This window comes from Rutilus rutilus (genome assembly GCF_951802725.1).
Source record: "Rutilus rutilus genome assembly, chromosome: 22".
In the NCBI taxonomy this organism is placed as follows: Eukaryota; Metazoa; Chordata; class Actinopteri; order Cypriniformes; family Leuciscidae; genus Rutilus; species Rutilus rutilus.
The window spans coordinates 24901888-24916187 of NC_140227.1; the positions used below are offsets into that span (position 1 = coordinate 24901888).

Consider the following 14300-nt stretch of genomic DNA (forward strand, 5'->3'; position numbering starts at 1 on the left):
GTTTCTGCTCATCAAATCAAAATAGAGCAATAAGCTAAACAACACTTGCAAAGAACTTCTGACAATGGACATTTTTGTCAAATAGCTGCCCATAAAACAGTGCTGGTATTGTAAAAAAACTAGGCAAACTGTAGTTGTGTGTGGCTGTTTTTTAGTTTTGTTTCTTGTAGACAAAAACAAGTTACTCAGCAAGTAGTGAACATGTCATTTAAGCAGTCTTTTCCAACACGTGTTTAAAACAACATAACCTGTCCAAACGCACAGCAGCGAGGCGAAGCAGAAAGCGAGAGCGAAAAAGTGAACCAAGAATGAAACCGAATGGAAATTAAACTCATAGAGTTTGACGACTACTAAGGCATCAGTTGCCAAGTACAATATAAGCCCATGTATATTACAACACAACCATATATTAATTTAATAAAATACACAATATAGCTCTTGTACACGTAACAATTTGGCTCAAATGCACAGAAACTGCAGAAAAATCAATAAAAATATGTCGTTTTGATGTAAACACATTAAATTGGATACATTTTACACATTAAAATGATATTGTGTATAAGTGACAATGTGAAGGGACATTTCCTTTTTTAAAATCTTTTTTGTTGTTGTTGTTAATGTAGTTTTTCTGGAATCGAAAACAGTGTCCTTTGCAGTTTAATAAATATCTTCAACCGCATTTTCATCCTGTGCGCACCCTCAATTTTTTTTTTCTGAGATTAATGGTTTTTCCACCTTTTTTTTTTTTTTTTTTACAAAATGTATAAATATTTTCAGTGTTATCTGGACACTATACATAAGTTCATATATTTATATATATATTTATCTATATGCATATATAGATATATCTTTTCACAGTTGAGGAAAAATGTCCCTAATATACAAGAGAGTGACTGTTATAACTTAACATCGGACACGTGGAGAGTCACTTTAAAAGTAGTGAAAAGCTGAAGACAGATGATCACAGAGGACCAATAAAGTGAGAGTAACAGGTTCACCGTTCTGGAATGTTCCATATGTACGTATACATGGGAGGAGGACACAGTTTACACGTGACTAGAAATGACAGGTGAAGAATGGTTACATTTCATAATCAACCACCACCCCCCACCCCCCACCCCCTTAAAGATTTGAGGCCCCACACACAGAGTTTGCTGATATCATTTGCACTTCTTATGCTGATATTACAAAGCCAATAAAAGTTAAAGAGAGAGTCTCTGTCTTGGTGTGGCCCATCTGTTCTGGGGCGTCCGATGCACCCCGAACCCTTTTGATTTGCGATTGTCATAACAAACCACTTTCGTCTACCCGCTTCCCCTCCAAAAGTCCCTGGAGGAGAAGGGGAGGACGCTCCATCTTGCGGGTAAGTGACAGAAAGACGTCACTGTAAGAAAGAGTTTGAAGCTGGTGGGCACTTGAAGAAGAAGAAAAAGCTCACAAGAAGCCAGAAGCAGCAACTTCTGCAACTCCAAAGGAATTCCCTTGCCCCCCAAAACACAACACGGCGTCCAGACGAACAAAAGCGAACAGTTTTTTTTTGCTCCTTATGTTTTTTTTGTTTTGTTTTTTCAAGATCTTCAAGTACGCATATTTTTTGTTCTCAAAAAGCATCCCCATCTGCGCCGCACTCTCTCGGAGAGTGTCTCGACTCATGTAGTCTCCGATGTAGTTTCTTATGCTCGCTCAAAGTCCATTTTTACTTTCTGATGGGGGTCTTTTCGTTTCCCCGACAATCCTGCAGGAGTTTGTCGATGTCTCTGACCACCTGGTCTGCGTCCATGGTGCCACGGCCCATCTCTCCTCCGCCCTGCTCCAAGACGCAGTCCATTTCCACTGCCGTCTCCTGGCTGATCCGCGAACGCGCTTCAGCCAGGACTTTGGCCACGGGGTCAGAGGGAGGCAGCGTGGAGTAGCCCTGCTCTTTGTTCTGCTTGTTCGGGGAGATATACTGTCCGTCTGGGGGTCCGTAGTGGCTGGTGCTGGGCTTGGCCTCTGCTCCGTCACCCATGCCTTTGGCCGAAGAGCACGGGGAACCTGTACTACAGCCTTTGGTGGGACTACATGAGGCAGATGGGACTTCCTGCAAGAGAGGGCTGAGGGCACGTTTGGTCTTTAGGTAGGGTTTAACATTCGCCACCAGGATGGTGTGGTCCCGACGCTCCTTTCCAAATGTGCAGAAAGTTTTTTTGCCATTGGGGTTGCAAACTGTCTCGTAAGTCTCGGTCTCCACTGCGACCGCTTCCATGCCGGCAGGGACGAAGAGATTGGTGCGGTAGTCAGAGCCCTCGGCTTGGGGAGTTCCAGCTCCTCCGGCCCCGACGGGAAACTGGGGCATCCAACAACGGTCAGAGTGACCCAGCACTCGACACTCCTCTGTGCAGTTCACACAATCCTCCTCTAAAAAAAAAAAAAGAGAGAAAGAGAAAAAGATTGATTTTTCTGGAAAATCAACAACACGTTAAATAGCCATGCGGAAATTCCAACCCGATCTCACGGCAATTCATACAAATTTTACAAGGTGGCTAATTCGTACGAATTCATACGACCTCACTCATTCAAATTAATACGATTTTTGCTAAATCGTACATATTTTACGAGTTTCCCAATTCGTATGAATTCATACAAATTACCTAACCCTGACCCCGCCCCCGCCCATCACTGGGGTTTAGACAAATCATACGAATTCGTCACCTTTTACTCACTCGTACAAATTCGTATGAATTGGTCGTGAGATAGCATTGGAAATTCAGACTAATTTTGGACAATTAAGTGAAGTAAAAACATCACAAATGAAAGGAATTTCAAGTGAGAGATTATTTGTCACAAATGAACAAATCTGTCATCAGTGCAAAAACATCTTGAGATAACGTAACACTTGAGTCAATGTTTCCTGCACCACGTTTCAGCAGAGCTAAATCATCAGAGATATTTTACCTGAGTTGTGAATCTGAGTTTGCAGTCTAAATTGAATTTGGTGAGATAAAAAGCACAATCAACATTCATACAGAAAGCTAGTGTAATCTGATTCATGAACAAACGTCTCTTATGAGCTGGTGCTTTTATTGAATCATTCTAAAAGCCCTTTCTTCTGAATTATTATTAGTAATAATAATAATAATAATTATTATTATTATTAATATATACACTACATTGGGGTCAGTATAAGTAATTAGTACTTTTATCCAGCAAGGATGCATCAAATTGATCAAAAGTGATGGTAAAGACTTTTACATTGTTACAAAATATTTGTATTTAAAAATAAACTGCTGTTCTTTTAAAATTTGTATTCATCAAATAATCCTGAAATAAAATGGAATTCCATGGAAGCACCAAATCAGCATATTAGAATGATTTCTGAAGGATCATGTGACACTGAAGACTGAAGTAATGATGCTGAAAATACAGCTTTTCTATCATAGGAATAAATTGCATTTTAAACTATTTAAAAATAGAAGATAGATATTTAAATTGAAATAATATTTCACAATATCCCTATTTGTACCGTTTTTTTTTTGTTTGTTTTTTTAAATGCAGCCTCGGTGAGCATGATAGTAATACAAAATTACAGACCCCAAACTTCTGCATAGTATACCAAAGTCATGGATTATATAAAAGAAGGTTTTCAGAGGAAGAATGGAAACTATCTGGCTAAATAAGTGAGTTTTCCATAAACGTGATCAAAAAGATGGCAAATAATCTGCACGTTCCTCCTCACCATCATGCTTATGTTTTCTACAGTACACCCTCCCTCTCTCCTCAACCCTCCACTCAGTAGAACAACAACAGCTCAGTTTTGGCAAAAAGTGTGGTGCTGCTATCATAAATTTATGTCACTGGGCTTTGAAGCTATCCCAAGGCAGCCCTGCCATATCACAGAGCCAAGTGTCTAGCGCAGTACAAGCGTGTGTGTGTGTGTGTGTGTGTGTGTGTGCCTGCGCGTCTTCCCCCCTTTCATCTCAGCTCAGAAGAAACCACATTTTGGATTATTGTGGGCTGTTCTGATGGTGTGTCAAATGGGTCCAGGACTGTGAAGAGGATTAAAAAATAATGTATTTTAAAATGGGAAATGAAAGAAAGGGGGAAAAAAATAAGGGAACAAAAGGGAAAACATGAAAAATGAAAATTAAAAAGAGCGAAAAGGAAAGCACAGCTGTTGCCCTGAGAATATAAATGCTCAAAGAGCTCAGGTAAAGCTGAGACCCGGGTCGTGAACACACGCAGACCCGGGACCCGTGCCATCGGTTCTATGTGAGTTTGACAAGTCAAGTGCAGTGATTTGAGCAGAACAAACAAAAGTATTCCATTCATATTTAATAGTTTGATGATGTCTGTCTTTTGGGAGACAAAAACACGGAAACACAAACAACCTCATGAATTTACGAGACGAAATGTTTTCAATAATCTAGCAGTCATCACTCACCCATTTAAGTGTCTTGGAATAACAGATGAGATCGGAAAATGCCTAGTGCAAATGCTGGAGTAATCTTCATTCGTGTTATTGATTTCCCCAAAATATTAATCTCTTCTTCACCTCAAACAGTGCATGATCAGATTAGAAACTTTTATTTTTTTATGGAAATGCCATATTCATCTCACTTTACTCCTTTGTTTCGTGCTCTATTTCACGTCGCTTCTGTTTTCTTTCATGAAATGAATAATGGGACACAGGAATTCATAAAGCAAGTTAAAGTTTGAGAGCAGTGCGATTTGGAAACGGAGCCAGCTAGATTTACTCTTTCTCTGTGAAAAGAAATCACTGTCTCTTCACCTCATTCAGTGAAAGTGCACCAATTGTCACTGCTAAAGTGTTCATAGTTGAATTGATATCTGTGTTTACTTTCACAGAAGTGTAGTCAATTGGTTTTCTTTCTTCAAATGATGAGCGAGGCTCGGCGTGTATAAATGATGACCACTTGACCTTATTATCGTCATTAATCATATTTTAAATTGCTCTTTCAGATGTTTCTCTGCTAAAGGCCAAGCCATGTCATGAAAAATGATCCTCTGCAACTCGGCTCCTGAGTCCCTATTGTTCCCGATTTCACCGTGCGTGTGTCTGGCCAACAAAAGCCCATCCCTGGGGTTCCGTTCAGTTTGTTTTTGGTCTGTGGGGTTTCTGCTAACCTTGAAAAAGTTTTCAAACTCCCCAACGCATTCTCAATGGTAACGGTACACTGCACCTGCCTCTCCTGAGGTCAAAATATGTCTTTCCAACAGACACACAAACGGACATCTGCGGTGCATCTGTGGACCGAGCAGAGAGAAAGCCACCCGAGAAAGTTGAGTTCTGTAGCGGGCCAAAGACCGATACTAGGGGGACACCTAGGGTTTTGTGCCATGTATAAAATTTGTTTGTGCATTTGGAGGGGTCAGCAGGCTGGTACGTCCTCAGGGACGCTTTCTGCAAGAGTGTGAGAGGACAGGGTAAGTACCACATAAGAGGGGAGAAAGAGCTTGACATTTAGAATGTGGTGCTCTTCTGCTGTGCAAGAGGAAGACAAGGGCTAGTCCTGAGTGGCACAAACTAGCATGCATGACAAGGTGAGGAAGAACATGCTGTCCACTTTAAATAATGAGATCTCCCACGCACACGCACACACACAGAGAGAGACTTCAGATCCACATAGGCTTTGAATCTGAGCTGTTTTGCTAGATTTTGCAGCTATTTATCTTCCCTAAACATAAATTAACCTGGGTATGAATGCTAAACAGTGTATGTGCGTGTGCATATCTTTCTGCCTCACACTTTCATATTACCTTTAGATGCAAGACTACCAAAACAAACATTTACAGTCAGTTTGTTTTTCTTTTATTCAGCTATGATGCGTTAAATTGATCAGATTTAGATTTATTTATAATGTTACAATAGATTATTTCAAATAAATCCTGTTCTTTTAAATGTTTTATTCATCAGATAATCCTTATACACAAATATTAAACAACAAAAATCTTGATGATTTCTAAAGGATCATATGACACTATGGCTGCTGAAAATTATCACAGGAATATATAACATTTTAAATTTTAAATAATCAGTTTTTATATTGTAATAACGTTTCACAATATTACTCTTTTTACTGATTTTTAAAATTTTTTTTCAATTAAATAGTCTTTGTGAGCAGAAGAGACTATAAACAAATATTGCCCCCCAATATTTTGAATGGTATTTCAAGCTGAAAAGATAACAACGAAAATACGTTGCTAGTAACCAGCTACGCTAAGAAAGCAAATCAGACTTGCTTTTTCCAGGACCGACTGCTCGTTCAATGAGTGGAGGCACAATAAAGCATAAATAATCCATGCTGACACATCTCCATGCAGCCAGTCAGGAGGAACCAATCCTTCAATAGATTATTCATGCCTGGGCGGAACAAGTGACCTTGAGTCTTGGCAGGGTCGCCATGACTAACAATAAGACATGTGACACCGGCTGAGGCCACTAATTCGTCGCCAGATACAGAGCAGGAGGCATGGTGTGAATTATTGCCACCTCCAATCCCCATCACGTACAGTCAGCACACAAGGTTACAAGCTGTTTTGGGGACACTTCATTATAACTGTATTGTGTGACATGCCTGTGTTTTCTTGACAGTTCACGCTCAGATCTATATATTGAATGGCTCTTCGTGAGCTATGGGCGGCTCATCGGCCACTCTGCAGGAATGTCACATCAACTGCCCAATTATTATCACAAGCGGCACTCGCTCGGCTCTGTGCACCATTTACAGCGAATCACAGACTTCAGCTTCAGAGCACGAGACTTCTGCAAGCACAGCGCTTGTCCCACTCATCAAGCTAATGATGTGTGTATGACAAATCTCATTTTACTTTGCACACAAAGTCCCAAAGGCGAAGCAGCAACTCAAGAAAACGGCATATTTATATGACACTCCTAACAGAAGGTCACATCATAACACATTCAGTACTTTCTGGTTTGTTCCCTGCTGCATCTGAGTTGAGTTGTCTTATATTATGAACATAGTCACGTCTAAAAGGGTTGTAGGTAGTGCATGGCTTGCTTAACAATGGCCTTAAGGTCTGACTGTATTCACAATATTAGCACAACCTCTCACATCTTAATTATGTTTTAATTATAATCCTAATAAAAAAAATTAATTGTCTGAAATTAATGTTATGCTATTAGCAACAGTGATTAGAGGTGACTTTGTAAAATAAAATAACATTATATTTAAACAATATATTCCCAAAAATTATAAACAAATTACACATTATGTATGACATCATTTTAACGAAAACACATAACAAACTGAATTATGATGTCATACAATTATTTAAAAATATATCATTATTTATATTTTCGTAATATATTGTATGATGTCATAATAATTTGCCAGAGGTAGACCTTCCCTCTGAGCCTGGTGGGTGAAAGAAAGAGTAAAAATCTGGGCCACTTAAGAGTTTGAAGCCATTCAACAAACACCTCGCACTCTCAGTGAAGGAGGAAGCTTTCAAATGCCAGCGTTTCTCAGAAGAATTTGGGTGACTAGGTGCTTTATTTTATTCTCCAGCTGGGAAACAGAATGAAGGAGACTAACTCAGTGCATTAAGGCCTCCTGCCAAATCTTTTATTAGCAATTCGTTTTTCAGTCCCGTCGTTCCGTTTCTCTGTGCTCGTTCACCAGTGACCCCTCCCGATCTCAGCGCCGCACTACCAGCTTCCTGCTTTTCTTGGTCCACAGTGTGTCTCGCAGCCAACATCAATTTCAACTTCTCCCTCTGTCTCTCTCTCTCTCTCTCTCAATCTGCTGTATGCCACCAGTGGGCACAAACAGAGGTTGATAGTCTCAGACAACAGTTATAAATCTGCTCTGATGTCATTATAAGAACTATCATTAGGCCATGAGGTAAAAGGAAACAATCAATTAAAATCATAGAAAATAAACTACTAATAAATAAGAAGCACTAACTGCAGGCCGAGCTGTTTATGATATTTAATTGGTGATAAAAAGGCGATATTCTGTTGAATGTTACATCAAACATTAAATATGATGTTAGCAGCTAGTTCTGCATGTTAGCATTCAGGTGGACCGCCTTACATCTCAAAAGGTGTTACATTGGGAATGAAGTCGAGTGAGGGTACATGAGAGGGCACAGTCGCAGTGGGGTAGGGATCGTGAACACAGGCTTTGTGTAGAAAGTGTGATACGCCCGCTCAGCGTGAGCAGGGTAGCATCAGAGCGCTCGCACCTGTGCCCTGGCAGACTGGGGCGCAGTTGGTAGGGGGATGTATGTGTGTGTGTGTGTGTGTGTAGTCGGCCTTGTACCTTAAAGGCTCAGCGGACATCTGGAACCGGCCTAAAGGCCTTCATGAGAGGCTGGCGCCTCTCCTGTGTGCATGTTTGTGTGTTTGAACATTTCACCGTAGATCTCTCACTTCCTTTCGGGTCTAAATCGCCGCTACATATGTAAATATACAGTTAAAAATAAAGGTTCTTTACAGGCATCTATGCCATGTCTATGAAGAACCTTTAACATCCATGGAGCCTTTCAATCCCCCCTCCCAAAACATCCCCCACTTTAGGTATTTTAAAATGTTCTTCACACTAAAGGTGTGTTCATACTGGGCAGGTTTGGTTTGATTAAAACAAATGCTAGTGGTGCGGTTCATTTGAATAACTAAACAATTGGACTGCTTCTGCTTTAAAGCGAACTCTGGTGATATGAACACAACACATACCAAATAATTCTAAACGAACCAAAAAACAGGATGTGGTGTCACAATATGTGACCCTAAAAAGGACAGAATGTTCAAAGATACCTGAATCTTTTCATCATAGGAGCTGTGTTGCCCATTACAGTTCGGTGGTCACAACATCCCTGTCCAAAAATGTAGTCCTAACTCTATCCCTTCCCCAAAACCTAACCCTATCCCTTCCCCAAAACCTAACCCTACCCATAACTTGTCCCTAAAATCAGAGGAAAATAGTAGGTAAATAACACCGATGTTTTAAGCCTAAACTTGACATCAACTCTAAAGTTGTCCCTCAAATCTGATTGTTTGAATGGAAAGTTGTTCCAGGATCAACAAAGATGTTGATCCAGGATCATGTTGTACTTGGTGAAATCACATCAGTTCGGTACAGGCGTTGAAACTGCCATCTCCTTGCAGCAGATCTTTGTTTGTGTGCGCAACGGAAGAATTCCTAGTGCTGTTTTGACTCACACAGCTCTTTTTGAGTTCTCAACTGGTAAAAATACAACCATACACTGTCAGAATTATCCACAATGTGGATTTTAATACCTTAGAGTAGTAATATGCACACTTAAGGTCCTACAATGTACTTTTATGAGTAAATAAGGTACAAAATGGTCCCTTTAAAGGGTACTGCCCCAGTGCCAATCTATTGTACCCCAAAGGGTAGAAGTACAGTGCATTTAGCACACAACATTGTTTTGGATGTTCGGTGATTTTCGTCACAAAATATACCTCCTATAAAATTTGTACAATCAGGTTGAGACCTTATCCTTATGCCTTTTGGTTTGGTGTTAAAAATGACAGAGTGAACTCTATAAGCCAGGGTTACATGTATCATTTTCTTTTTCGGTCCAGACCGAAAGAACCAAGAGAACAGAAATACAAGTGTGAACACACCCTATGAAAAAAAAAAAAAGGTTATTTTATGAACTGTTCACTGAAAGGATTTTGGGGAAACAACAGTGGTTCTTCAATGGAACCATTCTTTTTTAAATGTGTACCTATATGCTGTTTTACCAAAGTCCTTTGTAGAGACCACTTTGATCCAGGATAAGTTGACAGGGGTGATAAGGAGGCAAATACCGATGGACTCTTGGGAGGCTCATTGACAAGCCACCCGAAAACAGCAAGGGAACGCAAAGATGCTTTAACTAAGCCAAGGACAAATGTCTTTCGATCAAACACTCCTTTTCATTATGCATTCTCAGCCGAGCAGCAGGCAGCTAATGCCTGGTTAAGTTGCTCTAAGCCGAGGCCTCAGGGTAGCCCGCCTCCGGAGTAGAAGGCGAAGGAGAGGACTCCAAACAAACAGAGAAAGACGAAATCAATGGCCATTCACACGCAGGACCTCCTTGAAGATGGAAGTTGGTGGAACGAGACACTAGTGGAAGGGAGAGAATGGGTGCGGTGTGGAGGAGAGAGGTTAGCGAGAGATGTTTTTCTCTTGGCGCAGCAGGGGCTCGAAAGCGGGGTTTACGGTCCTTAGCGCTCACCTGCGGGGAAGAGATCTGTTGGCCTTTCAAAGAGAATGTGCTAACCTTCACAACACACACATGAAAGGTACTATGGGGGTGGAGGGCCAGGGCTACCTTTATGGATCACTGGATGTCGCATTTCAACTGAGCGTACTCGTTTGTGCGAGTGTTCCTGTGTGGATTCGAATAGGGCGAAATTAGCTCATTCTGTGCTGTATAGGTTTGTGTGGTTTTGTGCCTCCCCTTGAGTGTGTTTACATGTTTGTCTGGCCAGCGACTAGTTTCTGAAAGCATCATTGGACACTTCAGCAGTGAAAGAGGACTTAGCATCTCAGCATCTTTGATCTCAGTGATCACAGTCCTCTAAATGTGTTTATACAAAGATTGAACTCACATTACAAATTACAAACCACTTCCTATATACAGGGCTTGACATTAACTTTTTTGCTCAACAGCCACTGTGGCTAGAAGCCACTCAGCATTTTCACTGGCCACAATTTTGACATTGATACCATGGGGAAAAACTCTCATATATATTTTTTTTACCTAATCTCATAATTTGGCAGCAGGTATATTAGGCTGCTGTCACTTTAAGACCTCACTCATGGATCCATTATACTGTTACACATGCGTTTTCTTTCTCAACAGTTTACGTTCACTTAAACCATTAAACCATTTTGACTTTATTTTGTGTGCATTTGACTGTTTAAGAGCTTTAAGAAGCAGAAAATAACTACATTTAGTACTGAGAGGTGGCTTTATGTTTCATATTTCTTTTCTTTTTTTAAAGCACACCAAAGTGGCTTGTAGGAGTGACTGCGTTAGACGCCACTGCTGAAATCCACCCGCATTTGGTGGGTTGGTGGATGTTAATGTCAAGTCCCATATATACAAATTTTACAATCCACAAAAAAAAAACTTTATCAGTAATGCAACAAAAACCTGTCTTTAAAATTATACATTGCACACCATTAATTTTGTACCACTGCACAAAGATGCTCAATCATCAAAAAGTACACTGTTCAATGTCCCGTCTCTCTCATTACAGTACTTCAGCTCCTCATTAACTGATCACATCATCTCTCTCTTTGTTATCTGATAGAAAGAAAACACATCCTGTCCTTTTAGCTATTTATCTGTATTGACATCCCATATACACCAGCTCATCAGGTGAAGCCTGTGCCTAATATGGCGAGTTCATAAAAATAATGCCTGCCTTTTAAAAATGCTTTAAAAGTTTTAAAGAGACCCTGTGTATTCAATATTTCTGTATAGGACTGAGGTTCAATGGCTGAAAGGAAACTAGAGAGGAAGAAAGGTGAACACAAAAGAACCATTGCACCACAGAGGTGAAACATGATTTCTAATGATGTGTACCTAAAAAGACCCCTGGAATAAAAAAAAAAAGGGAAGCAGGTAGAACAGGATGAGATTTCTATTCATTCACACACACACTCTGTTGTATGCCTTTTATGTGTGCTGTAAATATGCAAGAGCTGCTGTGACTGGTGGGACAAACAGGTGCAGATCTTCACCTGTGTGTGCATTCAGAAAAATTCAGCCCATTTCGAGGCCACGGGAAAGATGAGAAAAAGGTGGACAAGTCAAAATGAAGTCCTCTGTGTCGTTTACGCCTTTGTAATTAGGAAAAGGGGAAGTCGCGTTCATGCTGGGTGAAGTTTTTGTAATATCCTTCTAGTGAGCGTGCCAGTTCAAATTCAAGCTATCCTTAGTCTTTGTGCTGTGATCGCCTGCCGCGTCAGCCAAAGTTCATTCTTGGAAAAGCTTGAAAAACCACTGCGGGATTCCACAGGTGGGAAAGAAATGGATAGCAGGTGCACACAAACACACACACACATACTATGACTCAAGTCCCACTTGCTTCTATAATAACTACGACTAATTACGCCAACAAACACACAAAACGCCCTTTTCATTAATTGTATTTATCTGTTTTAATTTCCCCAAATGGCATTTGTGCAGTTTTTTTTCTTTTTACCTTTGCATTCTATTTTCTACAATAATAAACTGTTAATGTTAAGCCCGGAAAGCTATGACTCATCTAGTATTACAAAAGCATCCCACCAGTTTTTCAGTGACAAAAAAATCCCAGCGGGTGGAAAAAGAGGACTGCTCCTCATGACAACAACTAAATCATCTGGAAACATCATGTTAGTGTTGACGAAGGATGTCTATAATACCTGAATTTATAATATAAAGGTATCCATTAGCATAACATAGCTAACCGGGTAATGCTAACCAGGCAAGTATTTACATCTCTCAAAAACACACGTTGCCCTACATGGGTCTAAATAAAGGTGATTCGACTGGAATGGTGACTGGCATTAAGCAACTCTCTTTCTAAATCACTTCATGTAATGTAAATGTCACTCTCAGTCTGCGCTCCTTCCTTCTCCTGCTGTTTTCCCACAATTGAATTTAACACTTTTTCTACGTGTCATCACTTTGTCACTGCGACGGTTCCCCGGAGTCCCATGCGGAGGAAGAGGATTATACGTCCGTCAATTATCTCCTTTTCTCCGAGATGCAGGCGGATCGCGAGCTAACTAAACAGGCACACTCGATGATGTCCAGTCACTCATTACTAGACACAGCGGGTGTTATCTGTACTCGTGTGTATACAACTTCACAGTAATGGAGATGGCTTTCACCCCATTAAGTGGCGGAATAGGAGGGAAGGATGCAGGGAGGGGAAAAAAAAGAATCAGAAATCAACTTGAAGAGATAAGGTGTGACCTTTAAATGAAGACGAGTGAACAATAGACAGGAAGATGGAGGGGGGAGATAGAGAAAGGGAATAAGTGAAAAGACGAAATACAGACAAAAGGACCAATGGATTGACAGACCGAAAGCATCTTTAATCCATCTCTCTTATCTGAAAGAGAGAAACATTTAATTCTGTGAGGGGATTTGAGTTTCAATCAAGTATTTGATGAACGTAATCATTGGGGTAATTGATCCATTGAAGCCGGCCCTCTCAGTGTGAACATTGAGGGTTCATGGGGAGAAAGCTGTTGAATCTCATGAGTGGCTTTCAGTGGGACAGGAAGAGAGCGCAGCCAGATCCCTCTCTATTCACACAGCTTGACACACAGCTGTTCCAGTCCTTTAATTTTGCGTTGGCTTCCTTGCATCTCTCCTAATCCCTCTCCATTGCACCGTCCACTCGTTCCGTCCTCATTCTAATTCACAAATTGCTGAGATGATGCATTTAAACTGCGCCTGTCAATTCAGTTTAGTGTGATTAGTAAAAAAAAAAAAAAATACAATAAAAATGTTATGCTATTAATTATGCCTCCTGACCCTGTAAATGCTGTAATAAGGGATTTCCTACCATTTAAGCAATTTAAGCTTGAAGTGACACTTCATGTTTTTGCCAGTCCACAGTAAGCGATGAGCTGAAGAGTTGAATTACTTACGGCTTCTTAAAAAGTGAAAGATTAAGGAAATGAAGCACATACACTGACTTCTAAAGCCGCTATTTGTGATGTCAATTCAATGTTTTTCTAATGCAATGTGGGCTTTTCCCAGGAAATATTAATATGTAAAACAAATTGCTGCTATTTTGATGAATTACTGTTTGCCATATAATTAATTTAGATAACAATTTATTTAGCAAATCCATTAACAGCCCTAATTTACACATTACTGAAAAGAATAAATCAATAAATCAATGATCAAAGCAGTTGTGGACAGTGTTGCAATGCCCACCATCTCTTTAGCAACAGGGCGTTCCATTGACGGAAGTGCCAATCTCTGCAGCTGACACCAGGGGTCCACACACACACACACACACACACACACACGCACGCATGCGGATACACACACGAATATGTAGCTTGCGGGGACTCTCCATGGGCGTAAAGAATAATAATAATAATAATAATAATAATAATAATAATATTTTTAGAATGTTTTTAAGCCAATTGGTTTATGAGTACATAGGAAGTGTCCTAATGGGAAGTAATATCCATGTCATTATTCACATTTGTGTCCCCATAAATACAAGAACACACACATTTCTATTTATTGGGACAGTATATATAGATTATATATATATATATATATATATATATACACACACACAC

The 14300-nt window shown here is 40.2% G+C and overlaps 1 protein-coding gene across 1 annotated transcript in view; it reads right to left on the minus strand.

Annotated features, from left to right (window-relative positions):
• Positions 1-1550: 1550 nt before the first annotated feature.
• Positions 1551-14300, minus strand: part of pcdh17 (protocadherin 17) — a 73515-nt gene continuing 60765 nt past the window's right edge. Inside the window, exon 5 of the mRNA XM_084394440.1 lies at positions 1551-2397. Within this exon, the coding sequence (XP_084250566.1) occupies positions 1697-2397 (701 nt within the window). The 3' untranslated portion in view covers positions 1551-1696. The remainder of the gene's footprint in view (positions 2398-14300) is intronic.